Genomic DNA, 17957 nt, shown 5'->3' with positions numbered 1-17957 from the left:
TTTCAAATGAAAGATAAATACTTCAAAATATATCGTAATGATAAATTTCAGAGATGAACTTATATATGCCAGATCTTATTTGGGAAAAAAAAAAATCCTCTAACCCACATATTAAAGGTTGGGAGAGACTTGAAATACAGAAAATTTATTTCAGTTTAAGCACTGAGAAGAAAGATGATATTGGAAAGCACTCATCATACACTATAAACTGAATACCAGCTGTGTAACAGAATTATCAAAATCATATATATTGAAAGTGTAGTTTTAAAAATACCTTGTACAAAAGAAAATCATTCCAAGTCAAACACCCACAAGAAATATGACAGCCCTCGCTATTTAGGTTTTTTTACGACGAAGAAACATTGCTGTAGCAAAAGTGACACATCCAAAGCAGCTGCCTGAATAAGTTCCCATTTAAGTTCCTGTTTAAAAAAAGGCAGGGAGTCAGCAAGCAGCTCCCTTCACTACCCCACTGAAGCATGCCACTTGCCAGATTCCCTCATCCTGTGGTTGAGCAGGTGATCTCCCTGGCACTCAGATCCTTTCACAAAAGGAAAGGTGCTGCTAGGAACAAGTTTAGAGGAGCCACTGCCTGTGTCAGAAGGCACATGGGACCAATCAACTCGTGAGCTGCTGAGTGACACCATGAGTCCTGCCTCTGAGACTTTTGTTATTTTTTCCCCTCAACCTACTTCAATTGTTTCCACAACTTGGTCACAGACTCGGACAAGTTGCCAGAGATCTACAAGCACGTCCCACAGCCCGGAGCAAGCTCCTCTGCGCTTCACTAAGTCACACCTGGGGTAAGGAACCTCTCTTCTGTGTAATGCTTTTAATTCTTGCAGGAAGGCATGCTGTAGCTGTACTTTTCTACAAAAAACTCCTCTACTCAAACTAACAGCTGGTTTTAACTGTTTATCAAAAATATGAAAATGTAGGCATTACAGCTCTAAGTCAAAAATGTACTGCTGTGTGGGGGGAGTCTTTCAGCAACACTAAAGGCAACAGAATTTCCTACATGTTCATGAGACACCGGCTGTCCTTGGGTAGATGATTTATACAGGTGGTATTACACAAGAAGGTGAGAAGGTTTCATCATGTTTCTCACACCTTTGTCTTTCCTTTTAAATTTAATACCTTTTGATTGTTTTTTCTTTTGTCTGTTTGGTTTTTGGTTTTTAATCCAAAATCTACAAAGAGAATAATTCACTTAAAGTTTTGTAGAGGCTTTTCTTTTCCCAAAGCTGCCTATTCACAGTCCAGCAAGGGTAAAGAAGCCCTTCCACCATTAACTCGGAAAAACATTTTTCTGATCTAACACATTGAGAGAGCAAACCTTTTTTTTGCTGTATGATGAAAAATTACCCTTAATTTAAAAATTTAAGTGATTTATAGTAGCACTACAACTAAAATTATACCATGTTACTCTGTGCAGTTCAAGCTACAGAATCCATGTAATGTTTTTGCTTTGACATCCATTAAAAGTTTATTTTCTCCTGTTGTTCATTGTAACTAACACACTTATCCTAGATTGCTTCTAATAACAGATAAATAATTTAGCTAGGACTTGTAACATCATGAACTGAGTTTCAAATGCAGAAAATAACCCATTTATTTCTAAGGGAAGCACAGATGTGTTGTACAATGAAATACAATCCCAGCTTTAAAATCACTGACAAAAAAGTGCATCTCACACAGAAATATGTCACATAGAGAACATTTAATATTTACATTTACAAATATTTTTAAAAGAAATATGATTCATTAATATGTATGTGTCTAAGGTACTTATGCTCTTTCCAATCACATTCCCCCCTTTCATCAATTCACACCTTACTACTCACATCTATATGGTTCTGGTTATAGAAGAGACAAACTTAATATAGACTTTAATTTTGTGAGGTGTGTTTTCCCTGTTAGTGAAGAGATACACCTAATTCCTTTTCCTATTAGTGACTGGTAGGCATCAGGCAAAGATACATGCAGGTGCTTGGTTTTGTGCTCAGCAGTTCTGCGCCAGTTTTGAATATTCAAGTGATAGAAATGTCTGGACATGCTGTTACTCCTAAGGCAAACAATCTGTTACAGAGCTCTCTAGAAGCTGGTTTCAGTAGGCAGAAGCAGCACTTCAGAGCTCCCAATGCCTACAAGGTGCAAGAAGATTTCAAGACAGATTTTTTTCAAGGCTGAAGTTATACATAAAATGTATTTTCAAGTGAAGAGAAACGTTAAGGTTTATTGTACCACCCAGAGAATCTTTCTCTTCTACCACAAATATTGCATATACAGATCTTTAAAGATACAGACTTTATTATGCATACACTCATAGATTAAACATAGACACAGACACTTAACTGCTGTAGGCAGCTCTTCAGCTGGAATGCATCCCATGGCTACAGCAGGTTAGCTGCCCCATCATCTCAATTTTATCCTGTCAGAGTTCAGTAATTTAATGTAGATGAGAGAGTGGCTCAGCTGTTAAATTAAATTTTAGAATTTCACACTTATAACATCCCATGTCACAGACATCCAAACCCTGAAAAACAAGAACCTACAGTCATGACAGAAGCATGTACTACAGGGCAGGTGATAAGTATTACAAATCAATGTGAAATTAGGCATTTAATTTACAGCAGACACTTTTCTTTCTTGTTCTTTTTTTGCTACTTATTTGTCAAGATGACGATGCTATTTTTATTTGTATTTAAGAGAGATTAAGATTTATGTATATACCACATTTCTATTTTTAAAAGCTGCATTTATTTCTCATTCTCTGAGGAAGTTAGGAATATAGTGCCTCCATCATACAGCAGGAAACTCACTGAAATCAGTTTGTAACTGGTAGCGTACAGGTGATTGTCACTACTTTTTTAGACCATCATCAAACAAAAATGTATGGGATACATCCACAGAACTACAAAAGCAACTTTTTATTTGCTTTAAGAATAATTTGATTTAGGAATAGAAAAGTACCCCAGGTGGAGAAATAAAAAATCCCGCAGGGAAGTAAAGTTCTGTTCCCTAAAACTAAAAGACACGTTAGAACTGAAAATTGCTTTTGGTTTCTGGAGATTGAAAAAAGCCTTAACAAGACTTTCCTGGCATCAAGTAACTTCTTGGAAGTTGAATTTATCTATTTTATCCTTCTCAATCAATGCCACGTCCTTGTTTCCTGAGCTGCTAGAAGGTAAAAAATATTTGGAACATCCCCTTCTCCTTCTACCTTTTATACATGCTAGATGTATTTCAATTTTTACTTTAATTCAGACTGCACTTAGACCATTCCCTCTTAAAGGGACATTATGAACAACCAAAGCTAAAACTCAGCATGAAAACAACTTGTTAGGTACTCAGTGAAGGCAGCAGAGGATGGAGTTCATTTCCCAGAATAAATTTACTGCATAAAAGGCAAATCACACCAACAGACTGGTAATGGTATACAGTTATTTTATGTCTTATTTTGATGAGGGGAGCCCATGAGTATGGAGACCAAAGCACCTGCCCAAGATCCCACTGCGTGGTCCTGCAGCAGCTGCAGGGAATTTAACCAACTTTAAAACTAGCCCAAAGCACTAGCTCCCAGGCTACTCGAATGGACCAGCACACATAGAAGTCCCAGTTATCCACAAGATATATGGATAAATTCCAAAACCCAAAATGACTGGTGTGTTCAGCTATTGACCAATGTAATTCCTTGTTACTACCTACACCATTCACATTCTCATGGACTTGAAATACAAGTAGAGGTTCTTACTGTTGGTCTTGCTTCTTGAACATCAAAGCTACTCAGAATGAAGACTATATAAACAATTTGTAAGAGGGGGAGGAAAAAAAGAATCTCAAGTGTGAGCCTTCCCCTATGCTCTCTGAAACACAGATGACACTTCAGTACAAAACAGACATGAGTTTGCTTTCCTGTTACCAGCACCTATCAAACTATGAGCTGAACTGTTGCTTCTTTCCCCATTCCAAGGAAATGTTTTCTCCCTACGATTGAAAAACGACATTATATGCCACAAGTCAGTGTCTAAATCTTCAATCAACATAACTTTATAGTACTTTTTCCATCACTATGTTTATGGTTAGTAAGATGTCTTTTCAATGGATAAAAGTGAATTACTGGGGTTTTGGGACATGTCATTGTAAATATCTATGCAATAGACTTATGCAACATAACTTTTTAACAGTGTTCCTCAGGGCTTCACTTGGTCATGTGGAACTGCAAGAATTCAAATAAGTCAGACCTCTTCTATTCCACTGATATCACTGCTGCATTTAGTGAACATATGACAGGAAACAGGCTGTGGCATTTCCAAGGGAGCCAAATTTATCCTGTGTGACTTCAAAGGATAACGCAGTTGCACCAGGAATGAGCGTGGCCCACAGTTCTCACTCTGGTCACATACCCCCTCTCATTGTGAAGGGCACCCAGGAGCAAAGATAAAAATAACCTAATACAAATCAGGGAAACAGTCACATGTCAGTGAAGTGGGAAGCAGTAACTGTGATCAGTGACTCATTCTAAAGTATGGGGTATAGGGAATTCCCTACATAGTAACATACAGGGTCAGCCACCAGACTTCTTCCTGCAGATTCACTCTGTGCCTAAGACAAGCCTTGCACATGCATTAACAGCACTGATAAAACACAACTGCACAGCAATGCAGCCAACTGCTCCTCTTGTGTGATGCTCAGCCTTGTCGCACAAGTAACATTTGTGACTTCTAAAATATCAAATATAACTTGCCCTTTTGCTGCACTATTGTTTCAAGAAGAGGTGTGTGCATATGCACAACTCTTCTTTATACTGGCCTAAAACACGGGGGATTGAACAGCAGAGAGCAGCTACTATTTGTGACAATGATCAGTCTTTGTTCCTGTGTAATTATTTTCCAAGCTGTCCATTTTGACCTTGACAGCCACCCATATGCAGCTGTGTTACTGAATCTGTTTCTCTTTCTGCAGACTTTAGGTGGGTGACAGAGCCATGGAGGATTAACAAGCAAGGTACGTGTTTATTAGTTGAACTTGAGCACTCGTAAAGATAAACTTGTTGAAATACAGACACAGAATTGGCTTCCCTTGCTTACAAAAAAACTTACCACACAGATAGGCGCATTAGGTTAAACAACACATAGATGTTTCAAAAACTTCCAAAAACATATAAACTATTAAATCAAGAAACTCAAATTAGTCTATTTTGTCCTTCCTTCCTTCTCTACAGCTTTTTCTAGCTGTAATAGGTATACAGATTTTAACTTACGCTACTTTCCATTTTTTAAGATCCCTTTGTATCTATCAGCTGTCTGGTCACCTATGTCCAAATACCTATTTTGATCTTGCATCTGTGATGCCCAACCAGCTAATACTGCTTTTTATGGAAGCACTTCAGAGCCCCAGGCCTTGCCCCTTGAGTCATGCAAGTGAAACATATGCAGCAACACAGCAGTGCAGGTGCCAGCAGTTACACTGCAGTTACACCTAATGCAGTGCACATGAAATGGAATGTACATTTATTGTGCATGTACACAGGTACACATCAATGCTGTTCCAATCCTTCTTTGGACCCCAAGGAAAAATACCAATCAGGAAAGATAAATGTTGCTGCAGCAGGTCACACACACAGCTCAAAGACCGAGAGTTGCACACACCTGGCATTGAAAAAATGCCATAAGATGCTGTGATGAAGTCACCCGCAGGAAATGCTGTTCTCTGGGCAGTGTCTGTCGCACAAGCTGGTTACAGGAACTCTCCTCTATCCGTGTAAATCCGTTAGTGGTTCATCTACCGGGACTTGTCTGCCAGAAGATAAACAGTCTAATGCTCTCCAGCCTGTACTGGCCTGGGAGAATGAATGTTAATTCAGCCAAGAGACTTGAAAATTCCTGTGCATGTCTTGCTTTTACAGCACTTGGGATAGACGGTGACCAGCAAAGAGCTAAGCAGGATATACTTGGCAAGCACTTTAACTGCTTAAATAGATGAAAAAAGGTACAGCAAAAAGTCAAACAAAGATGAAAAATTATAGTCACTACAAGAGTACATTCCTGGTGTATGTTTTGTTCGCAATGAAGTTAAGATCAACTACAGCTCAAAAGATCATAACAAAATCTGAAGTTCAGTTTTAGAAGGAGATGTCATCACATGGAATCCTCTAAAGGTATTAAAATAACCATGTGCAATCTGACTGCTTTTGAAAGTCTCTCTTAAATACCACCACTGCCACTGAAAACACATGTATTCTGTTCATACAGTACCATTTGACTCTACAGCCCAATATGGAGGGATTAAAAAAGGAAGCGCCTGAAAGACACTTTTGTTTCCTTGTAAGGTTTTTAGATTTTAGCCACATATAAAGACAAATTCATAGGTAACAAAGTATCTCTGATTCAGTCAGGATCATCATGTAATTTGGGCAGCAGACATCTAAGCAATTATTTTCCCTTATGTTGCATACATAATTTCACTGATTGCAAAGCAAAAAAACTAAAGCGGTGACAAGGAGAGGCCTTCTGTGAAAAATACGAACACAACGTAAATTCATAAAACATTTTGGGGCAAGCGCAGCTTTAGGAACAAAGTTTGACAGATGCATATATCAGCATTATTTTAAAAACCAAGTTTTCACATTGTGACAGCACCTACATTCAGAATCCAACTCACCATGAGCTAAACAAGCATATAACAAAGCTAGCTTCTTGCCACGGAAGGGTACAGAAGGGTTTTACAATGCAACTACTTACTTGGAGTTTTAAAACAACTGATACCCGGTCCTTCCATCTGCCATTAAAGAAGAGGAAAATGCACTTTAAATGTAACACTCACTTAAGAGAAAAAGTTGTGTAAATTCTTTGTTTTGTTCCTCATAGCAGTCCTCTGCCTTTGCACCCACATTTGTAACACATTGTCCTACATGCATAAAAAAAGATTTAGCCCTTACTCTGTCTTGTCTGTTGAGAACTATGCTACTAAAATTCCCTACAGCAGTGATGCAACAGCTTTTAATTGCCCACCATACAGAACTTTTACTTTGAATGGATATATTTCAACAAGATTTCTTTTCCTCCCTTCCAGAAAAAGGTACTGGTAAATCAGATTATCTGCCCTGTCAGGACCAGCCAGCAGGACTATCCATATCTCCTGACTGAAAGGTCTGTGACCTTACTCTTATCATCAAGCTTTCACGTGTGCATGAACAAATAAAGCAGAGGGGTGTGTGTGGGACGGCAATCAGCCATGGCCTTTTCACAGACTGTGTGAGATAGAGAGTTTAGGATCTAAAGCAATAATCTGGGCAAAACCCAGATACCCACAATTTCCATAGTACAGTTACTCAACACTGCTAAGAAGCAGGTGCTCAGTAGCCTTCAGGAGAAGCACAATACAGCACAAATCTAAACTTAAAACCCCAAATTTTTAAAATCCTGTTTTTACCTGAAAACACTGTAAAGGCAATCTATTTGTTTCAGACTTTTTAGAACTGTAAAACAAACTCAATTTGCACTCGTAAAAACACTTCTGCACTTCTAATTCTCTGCTTTCCTGCTTTCCAGCTCCACAAAGGCTGTCTAAAACAAAAAGAGAAGATATTAGGCACTTCGCACTGCTCCTGACCACTGCTCTTCTTTCCTGCACTCCTAAAACCTCTGATTTGTCCCCTCTGCTTTCTTGTTGCCATGGAGAAGGTTCAACACATAACCCGCTCTGCTCTGAGGAGAGCCTCAACTATTGAGGTCAACCCACAAGCACGACAAAGGCTCCAAGAGCTCTTTGTGAATTTCTGCCTGATTTTAATTTGCCTCTTGCTGATCTGTATCATTGTGATGCTTATCTGAAGTTCCAGCACTTCTCTGCACTGTCCTCTAGGAAAGTCACCCCAGGGGGAAGAGAGACCTACACCTGCAACTCCCAGTGCAAGGATCCTCATGTGACAGGGGCTAGCACTTGGACTAGAGGGTGTGCCAACCGGTGCCCTGCTATCTTACTGCCTGCTACATGTATTAAAGCCACGTTTTCTGTGCAGAACAGTGTTTAGAGCCTGTAGTTACAAAGCTGTGCATGACTCAATTTGTCAGTCTCAATCAAGAGCGTGGGGTAAAGTATGAGCAAATCAGATTATCTGCTCCCATCAGTAACAGCCAGCAGCTGGTAAATTCAGTGTTTTAGTTAGATAAACACCACCACCACTTTTCGGGGGCCTAAGTGTTTTCAGGTTTCTCTAAAAATTTTTAAGCGCTTGGAAGGGTTCCAAATTTGGACCATTCCTGCTCAAAGAGGAGCTTACAGGTACACGGCCCTCAACACATCTTGGGAAAATTTCTGCTCTGCTTAGCTCAAGGTGCTGCATTTCCGCATTATCACCTGAAGGCATTCAAATTGTTTAAGTGTTTTTCAAACGAATATGAAAATAAACCAAAAATCTCTTCTAATCCAGAAAGAAAAACTATTTCATATGTTTTTCCCCCTATTTAAGGGATCTTATATATGTGACATCTGGAAAGATTTTTCATTATGTTTTGCAGAAAAAAATTGACACTACTGTAACTGGTATCAAAAATTCTGTTTTCCACAGTCATTTAACTGATATGACAACTGGCACAACTTGGATTCCCAGAGTTCTTAATATTTGCCTTTAGACAACTTAATTAAGGCCTGTTCTAATTTATGTAATAATTTCCTTAGTTTAAAACTACAAAAACCTTGGAATATGCCAATGTCACATGAGGTGACTTATATCTAATGTGGCAAAGAGAAAAGCCTAGATCACTATTACTGCTGTGACTGAAGTGCATCCATACAAATACAAGTAACATCTCCACCTTCAGCTGCAAATTCTTGCTAGAGAACATGCAAGTAGCTTCCTAAAATAAATGACAGATAAAAAAGTAAGTTATAAAGAATGATGCACAGGAGGGGAAACCACTGCAGAAACATCTTTCCAACATGTAAACCATAGGCTATATACATAAAAGACGACACTTCTACTCCAGCAATTGTGAGTAACAAGACTGAGGAGAAAACTTCCAACCCTATTACAAGTAAAATTCCTAGAAATTTGATACACTTTTCAAATTTAAAGAAAGCTCAAGAATCAACAGACCAAGGTCAGACAGACATCCATTTTTAAAAGAGAGAGCCTTCTATTCCATTCTATGTAAACATTCTTACTGGCGAATACAGAAAATCAAAACAAGCTTATCTTGTATTCTGCTTTTAAGACTTAGTATTTCATGAGTAGAAGTTGACAATGAACAGCTGAGTAGGAAGGGAAGAAATCTTTGAAAGAATTCTGTATTCATTGAAATGCAAGCAAATCCAGTGGTGATGAATTTCCTATCTGGTGAGTAGGTATGTTGAGACCAGACTCCGAAATAAGGTTAACAGCTAGGGGAAATTAGGATAGTTACTGCATGACAATTAGGGCAAGCACTGGTGAGACTGGCAACACACCCCCACACTTGCAAGATAGTATATGAGCATTACTGATTTGAACTGTCAGTGTAAATCTCAATTTCCATTTCATACATTCTGACCACTCTCACAAACACATGAGATTTTAGCAAGCATATTTCCCCTTTTAATCCTACTTCATTTTCTTGTTTTCTCAAATCTGTATTTTTGTGATGGATAGAGTTTCTAGCTTCAGCTTGCTTTGGATGTGTTTCAAGAGACTTCAACTGGAAATAGACAACAGTTTTGAACAGTACTGAACATTTGCTGAAGAAAAAAGTGTTAAGAGTAAAGCATCAGCTTTTATATTCTGAGGACATGTTTGGATTATAGGTTTCACAAGCCAATAATAAAAAGGAGTCAGAGTAAAGCATTGCTAAAAAACATAGCTCAATATAAACAAACCCTCCACCTTCCTCCTATGTACCTGAAAACCCGTAACTTATTTTAAAACAATAACCAAACAAGAATAAAGCCAAATTATCAATAAACTGGAAGCCCTATGCAATTTTACAGCAATGCAGATATACTGCCTATACTGTTTATTTGTCTTAGGCTTCTGTTGATCAGAAAATCTGCTACTATCCTCGATATCACCAATTGTCAACTGAACCCAGAGATTTAAAAAAAATCCCCTTTTGTACATAGTACAATCTTCTTTGTAGACTTATATAAGCTTTAAAAATATCTACTGTATTTTTATTTAATAAAAGGACTGCTTGAAAAATATTAATGCATAAAATATATCCAGTTCTGTTTAGAAAGAAGCATCCATTCTATTACTTACTTATTACAGTTATGTGAAAAAAATCTGGTCATCACACAGCTTTCTAATTCTCTACATCTCTGTTTATTCTGTTTTGGTTTTCAAGAGTAGTCTTCGCTGTTTTGCGATCTCCAGGTCACTTACACGCACCTGATTCCCACTCAGTAGGTAGAGCTTTTAAGTTTGTAAGTATTCCTAATGAATTTTATGCAAGTGTAATCAAAAAGTTCACCACTTTTATGACCCATAATAAAAATTGCAAATATGTACAGCATGTACCTTGGATTAAGTTTTCAGTTCTCTGTTCCACTCCACCCAAGCCTAAATCTTTTTCCAAAGGTCATCTTACACGCTAATAGTGAATAAAGACAGCTAAACAGGCAACAATCTGCTATTATCTTTCATCCAAAAAACAATAGTGACCAACTTCCATGGCAATTTTATACTGAGAAGTAGCTGAATCAGGAACCAAAATATGCTGGTTTTAAAGATGTGTTTCCTCAGCCAGATCCTCAGCAAAAATTGATATAATAAGTGATTCAGTAATTGAATAATTGATATTATTCTTTAAGTGAAAACACAACCCACTTAAAAACTGAAACTTTGCTCTGACCAAAACTAGTCAGTAAAGTATTTTAGAAGGCAGCAGATACTCATATTTCTTTATCAATTAAGCAACAACTTCCCTTCCTAGCAGAACCTAACAACTCAGTGGAAAGACAAGAGTAAAACAGCCTTAAACAAAATTATTCACATACCATACACAAAATGTTTGTCACCCACCTAGCACAAAGAATTTTTTTGTAAGTTTTGCTACAGCTACACCAATGGCCAATGGTACAACTAGGCCAGTGGTATCCTAGGACGCACTAGGAAGAGCATTCCCAGCAGGTCAAGGGAGATGATCCTTCTCCTCTAGGCAGCCCCAATGAGGCTGTACCTGGAATGCTGTGTCCAGTTCTGGGCTCCTCAGTACAAGAGAGACATGGAGCTCCTGGAGCAGGTCCAGCAGAGGATGACAAAGATCATTAAGGCACTGGAGTATTTCTCTTAAGAGGAAAGGCCGAGAGAGCTGGGCCTGTTCAGCCTCAAGAAGAAGTGACTGAGAGGGGACATCATCAATGCCCATCAGTATCTGAAGGGGGGGGTGCCAAGAGGATGGAGCCAGGCTCTGCTCAGTGGTGCCAAGCAATGGGACAAGAGGCAATGGGCAGAAATTGATGCACAGGAAGTTCCACAAGAATGTGAGGAAGAACTTCTTTACTGTGCAGGTGACTGTGCACTAGAACAGGTTGCCCAGAGAGGCTGTGGAGAGGGAGATGTTCAGACACCACCTGGACACAATCCTGTGCCATGTCCTCTAGGATGATTCTGTCTGAGCAGGGAGACTGTAGTGCCTTCCAACCTTATCCATTCTGGGATACATAGAAAACAATAATCATGAAAAATGTATATACTGCTTAAAGTATGCTGAAACATACTTATCTATATCCTCTCTGCCAAAATTAGAGCAGAGTAATTGAACACATTAATTTAGAGAGTGTTTTTGTTTATATTTGGAAGCATACTAATACACTATAGGTTACAGACCAGATACCTGTATTTGTATGGCTATTAATGAGTAGTGCCTCACAGAATACAATTGGAAAATTATTTGTGAAATCCTGCAAGATCCAGAGATATCTTATTTTAAAACAAATGCAGTCCTTTTAGCTTTGACCTCCATGATAGGGGGAAAAAAAGAGAAAAAAACCACACAAAAAACCAGAACATATTTATAAGTATTCCTTTAAAAATTGATACTCACCTCAATATGAACCCTGGTAATTTAAATTATTTAACATAGGCCCTATATTTACTGTAATATCTGACTGATTGCTTTATAAGTCTTTTTTTTTAAAGGTAAAATAATGCCAGAAGTTACATCTTTGTATCAGTATAAAACTATAAAACACTGCCCTCTTGTGATCGTCCCTAAAAATGTAGCTGATTATTAAAATGAAGTTTTGGCAACTGTTTGTAGTGTTACGGCTGAGTGGGTCTATAGGTTACTTTCATTTATGTATATATATTTCTATAAATAAAACTCAATTGTTAAGTTATTAATGCTATCATAAAATAAGTAATTGCATATGTGCTATAAAAGCACCAAGGATGCATGCTCTGCCAGTTCCATCCAGATTCTTCATAAGGTGTTTGCAAAAGTGCAGTGGACCTTACACAGCACATTGCTGGCTAAACACGACTGCACTGCACGATGCCAAACCCCAGAAGGGTAGGAAATACTTCTATTAACAGAGAAACATTTTGCCCAGATAAGAAAGGGGGGGGGGGGGGGGAGGCATGTTGTACCTGTAGAGGTATTTTAGAAGGAAGTAATTTTCAACAGTCTTATTACTGAAACAGACAAAGTCTTCAGAACAGTCATTCTTTTGAAAATTCAATAGGCCTGAAAAGTACCATACACATTAAAAAAGTCAATGAAGTGCCAAATTCCACGAAAAAATTCAAATCCTTCCTCCAATTATTAGTTCTTCAGAAATTCTTCAATACTGGATTGAAAGTTATCATTAACCTTAATTTCATTTCATTTTATTTTTAAGGTATTTGAGAAAAAAGGCTTGTAGGAGCATCCAGAATCCTTTTCCAGAAAAAAACCCAAGCAACTAGCAATTGTAAGCATACTTTTTTCCTTAAGTGGCAGAAAGTAAAACCAGGTAAAGAGCTGTGGACACAATGAAATTCATGTGAACCTACATGGCCTTGTACTGAAGGAGCAACCCTAATCTACAGCTAAGAGTCTGCTGCAGGCACAAGAGGGCAGACTGATACACATTATGGATCTTGCCAACAACAGAGGTCTCAACCTGCTACTCAACTTTCTGCTCATTGTCTTGGTTCTAGTGCTCGCATTTATCCTTGTGAAGCTGATGTGAACCTTTGTAAGGCTCTGCTTCCTTCTCAGATTTTGCCTTGAGGATTTTGCAATGATAATGTAGACACTTTAGACTACCTGAATATAAGTATGCAAAGACTGCAAAGGCTGAAATATCTGACAGTAAGAGAATGTGTTCACACCCTAAATTTATCAGAAAGCAATCCCAAGAGCTGTGCACAAGTGTCTATCTGCCACCGAGTGAAGAAAGCATCTAGAGCCTTGCTGAGTACCTGAAGAAATCCAAGAATACATCAGCAGCTACTGTAGTTTCTCACTGCTACAGCTGCTTGTTATTTAAAGATCTACAAATTATTTGCAGCATTCAAGGAATGTAATTTCTGCAAAAAGGGGACAGCAGATATCACATTTTTAGAATGGGATTTCTGTAGAACATACACTTAATAGGAAATGACAGCAAGAAAGGCAAACCAAAATGCCAGCATTGAGCTGACAGAACACGTGGAGAGAAAAGCACAGATGCTGTAAATGGAAACAAAGATATCCCTGCAAAGCAGCTTGCAGTAGCAGAGATGGGGATAAGTGAAAGTTAAATATGAAAACATAATTATTAGTTAGACCTTTTTTGACCACCTGTGGTTCACTGCAACACCAAAAAGCCAGAAGCCTTCTGTTATCCAGCATATCAGAACAAGCAGCTGTCAAAACAACTGAAAAACAAAGGGCCATTACCCAAGGTTATCATAACTCTGCCCAGAAAACCCTTAACACCAGCACATACACCAGCAGTAAGTGCATCTGCACAGACCCAAGATGCGTTACAGCCTCAGTAAGAGGATTTACCACTTATGCACAGGTCAAGTGAGCAGTGTGAGGGCCCTCCAGCGGTATTTGACAGACCACTTGTTACTTGCCAGTGCAATCATCAGTCCATAGCCTGTCCTCACCTCTAGGCATGCAGCAAAAACTTCTTACACGACCTTCTTTTGTGGCTCTTTACAGGATGATGTAGTTTCCCCACAGGGTCCTGGGAAGGAGAGTGACCAACAAGAGCACACTTCTGTTGGAATGATTTGCCAGGAGGTAGCTCTAAATACATGAGAAGTGCTGGGAAAGGAGGGGACCAGAAGCAGATTTTCATACATTATATTGGAGCCAAACAACTTCCTCTCAGCATCTCACTTCCCCAAGTGAAACATGGGAACAGTGTGCACCAACAAATACATATTGAACAGTAAATTTATTGCCATATGCATATTAACACGTGCAAAAGAGGCAGATGATGTTTCATGGGTGGGGGAAGCCCCAGCTCCAGCTTCCTATTGCCAAAGGCACATCCCTGATTCAGCACATACACTGCTGAGTGTTGAATATATTACAGAGCTGATCCGTACATGTTCACACTCAGAATTTCCATATGATCACTGTTGTTGTGGGGTGGTTCAGTTATCTGCAGGAGACTCATCTAAACTGGATCTATGAATAGACTTTTCACAGGAAAAGGCCCAGCAAACCCAAAAGCTTAAGGGAGTCCTACCATTAATAGGTATGCACATTCCACTCTAGGCTACCTGCTCCAAAGCTTACAGAGCATTAGTGTGCTGGTTTTGTCTGGAATAAAGTTAATTTTCTTCACAGTATAGTAGTTAGCATGGGACTACGGTTTGGTGCAAGTCCAAAGCATAGCTCCATACCAGCTACTATGAAGGAAATTCCCTCTGCCCCAGCCAAACCAGCACAATGGCCTAGAGCAGCACAGATAGTTAAAATGAAAGCGCTTTTCTCACCTGCTCTGAAATACGCGCAATAAACATTTGAAATAGCTTCTGCAAACTATATACCCATAGTTTTCTAATGTTGATAGTAGTTATAGTAGTATGAATTCCAATCTGTTTACACTTAAAGCAGAAAACTTTGCACAGCTACATCACCATAAGCACTTCATCATTTATTTTGATAATCTTGAAATATTCCGCTTTAAAAAAAAATCTGTGAATTTCTATACAAGAGATATATGTGGTAATGGTTACATAGTTGTGTACTACTTAGGAGAATTCCCACTGATGCTTGACATAGATGGCTCAAAGCACACCAAAAACACAGAAACAAACAGGAAACCCACTCTAGTCCAAAGCAGAGTACGAACAGTTTTCCCAACAAAATGGTTATTCACTGACATACTGCTTGAGGCTACAAAAGCTTATTGTCTACATGACCTTCTGTATATTCAGAAGTTTCCTTTTCTTAGGGAAACCATGGTGACAACAGTTGGTCCTGAAAAAACAATAAAATCACTTATTCCTTTTTAATAAATTGAGGAAGATGAGCCTACTGCCACAAACTATCATGTATTTCCAGATCAAAAATTACGTACCAAGGAAGTCTGTGAGAAACTTTGCCATTAAAGTATGGGGAAACAACTCCCAGATACAATCCCAGTAGCCTCCTCTCAGCCAGCAATGAACATGACAGAATCCCCAACAAATGCTGAAATACGCTGCTGAAACTGAAACATGCGTTTTCCTGAGATGACATATAAAGCTGGCAAAGTTATCAGCTAACCAGTGCCAAGGCTCTTTTTGCAGTCAAGCACAGTCCAAGTTTGGTTTCTCATCATCTGCTAGCACTTACTCCAGACTGAACCTACAAGCACATTATTATGAATGGAATCCCATTTGTTGGGCTACCAACTTCACAGCAAAAGGAAGAGACCATAAAAGCTTAGTTATGGCTCACAGTAAAGGAGCTCACTCTGCTAGCTAAAAGTGATAATCTCTCATGTTAAAAAGTTTTATATTCCTAAGAAATATGGTTTCATCAAAATGTGATACAGGAAAAATGTTGATATTAATAATTTTTAATTTTCTGATCTGACAGGATTGTAAAAAACCCCAGCTTTGAGTTGACATTTAAGAATAAAGTTTTATGTGGCAACACTGTTATCTGAAAAATGCTATGACTTCTTTTTTCAATTGAAGTTTTATAGCTTTGTTTACCAATGTTTTGATATGCACGCAGTTCACTTTCTTCCTTTTCTGTTTTCCAGTGAAAACTGTTACAATAACTCTAAATTTCTCATTGCATTAAAACTTAATTACCAGCAACTTTTGTATACGTGGTATGATCAGTCCAGTGTTTTCCTCATTAAAAAACCCCACTAAACCTGGTACATTAAAGGGAAAAGATGCACTTAAGCAATTTCCACCTATTATCTCTGCAATATTCTGACACAATTTAGCACACCATGAAGAAATTATACAGATGCTCTGTACGCTAGAAAAAAAGAGATTCATCCTGTGATACTTAAAACACTGTGAAAATTTAATATGTAGATATGCAACCTTCTGAAGCTTTCCTTTTTATTATATGATCTCCAACAATTTTAAAGGCATGTTTTTATTTTAAACCTAATTTTTGGACTAGCACCATGCATTCACATAGCAGGATATATAATACGATCAGACTTAAAGAAATGCCATTGCTTGAAAACATAGAGCCTTTTAATTTAGATTTTTATGGCCTCCTAGTTCAGTAAATGGGAAATGCTGCTGTGTGTTAAAGCAAAGGTTGTTGTATTCTCTGTTCATGGCAATAATAGTTTTAAAGCAAAATAATGATAAACTAATTTTTTTCAGTCCTAGAAAAACCACTACAGTCCTAGAAAAACCACTTCCATCAGCATATATATGTGTTAAAAGCAAAACAGCAAAAGTGATCCTCACTAAAAGGAAAAGAAAAATTTAAAAATTTCTATAGAGCTGTGGCTTTTGCCCCTTTTATAAATTATCAGCTTCCTCTTATGCCTTCTACTCTCTTACATATATATTCCACTTAGGATTGTAGTTTTCTTGGTTTCTCAGAAATAATAAAATACCAGTTTCCAGGTACACATGTGATCTCTGAAAAAAGGCCACAGCAGAATGATGCTGAGGTTTCTTTGGAAAACAGGTGCCAAGACAGGAAGAACCATTCTCGTTTCTTGTTTCTGGCATCTATCCTCCTTACAGCTGTAACCTCTGTCAGAAAGACACAGAGGGCAGGGAGGGACAGCAGGCGATGCCTCTAAGAGCCCAAAGGCTCACTGCTCTTGCACATGCTTTAACCTTCTCTGGGTTCTATTTCACAATCACATCTCACTTGAGGATATAAAACAGATCCTATTTCAAGGTCAGCAACACAACTCCAGATTGTACCAATCAAAGTGTTTGCTAAGGCCATCAGGAATTTCCTCCACGGAGATGTAAAAGCTACAGGTGAAACAAACAAACAAGCCAGTTTTTGGCAAAGTATCAAATCTCAAAAACCCAGAAAGGTGCAGCACCGTTTTGAATCGAAGTCAAAGAAAAATAACACTCGTGTTCCCCCTGCTGGCTCTGTCGTCCAAACACAGCTTTTTAAGTAACTGTGGTAACACATACAGGGCTTCATTTGTTTCAAACATTTAACTTTGCCTTCATACTGTATTTAAACATGACCAGAGTGAGAAAGCACTTCTGAGACATGAAGGACAAAAGCTGGGAGTTGCTTTGATATAAACAAAAAATAAATTTCTAAAACACCCATCCTAAAGAAAGTGTTGTAAAGGCACGTAGAACATGATGAAGAGACACATACCTAAATGAAGTAAATAAGTAAATAAAGCTTACTCTGCTCTTGTGAGACCTCATCTGGGTCTGGTGTCCCCAACATAAAGAAGAATATCAAACTGTTGGAGCACGTTCAAAGGAGACCACGAAGTTGGTAAGAGGACTGGAGCACCTCCCCTATGGAAACAAGCTGAAGAAGTTGGAGTTGTTCAGCCTGGAGAAGAGAAGGTTGCTTGGAGACCTCACAGCAACCTTCCAG

The 17957-nt window shown here is 38.4% G+C and overlaps 2 protein-coding genes across 3 annotated transcripts in view; one reads left to right on the top strand and one right to left on the bottom strand.

Moving 5' to 3' along the window:
- Positions 1 to 17957, bottom strand: part of CEP85L (centrosomal protein 85 like) — a 139708-nt gene that overhangs the window by 42860 nt on the left and 78891 nt on the right. The gene's annotated exons all lie outside the window — the stretch shown is intronic.
- Positions 501 to 10494, top strand: PLN (phospholamban). Its single transcript, XM_010402458.4, has 4 exons — positions 501 to 803; positions 4966 to 5007; positions 7075 to 7151; positions 7554 to 10494. The coding sequence occupies exon 4, from the start codon at positions 7677 to 7679 to the stop codon at positions 7833 to 7835; it is 159 nt and encodes a 52-aa protein (XP_010400760.1). The 5' UTR covers positions 501 to 803; positions 4966 to 5007; positions 7075 to 7151; positions 7554 to 7676; the 3' UTR covers positions 7836 to 10494.

This window comes from Corvus cornix, chromosome 3 (genome assembly GCF_000738735.6).
Source record: "Corvus cornix cornix isolate S_Up_H32 chromosome 3, ASM73873v5, whole genome shotgun sequence".
NCBI lineage: Eukaryota > Metazoa > Chordata > Aves > Passeriformes > Corvidae > Corvus > Corvus cornix.
The sequence above is the reverse complement of the archived record's forward strand: the minus strand, read 5'-3'. Positions and strand labels throughout refer to the sequence as shown.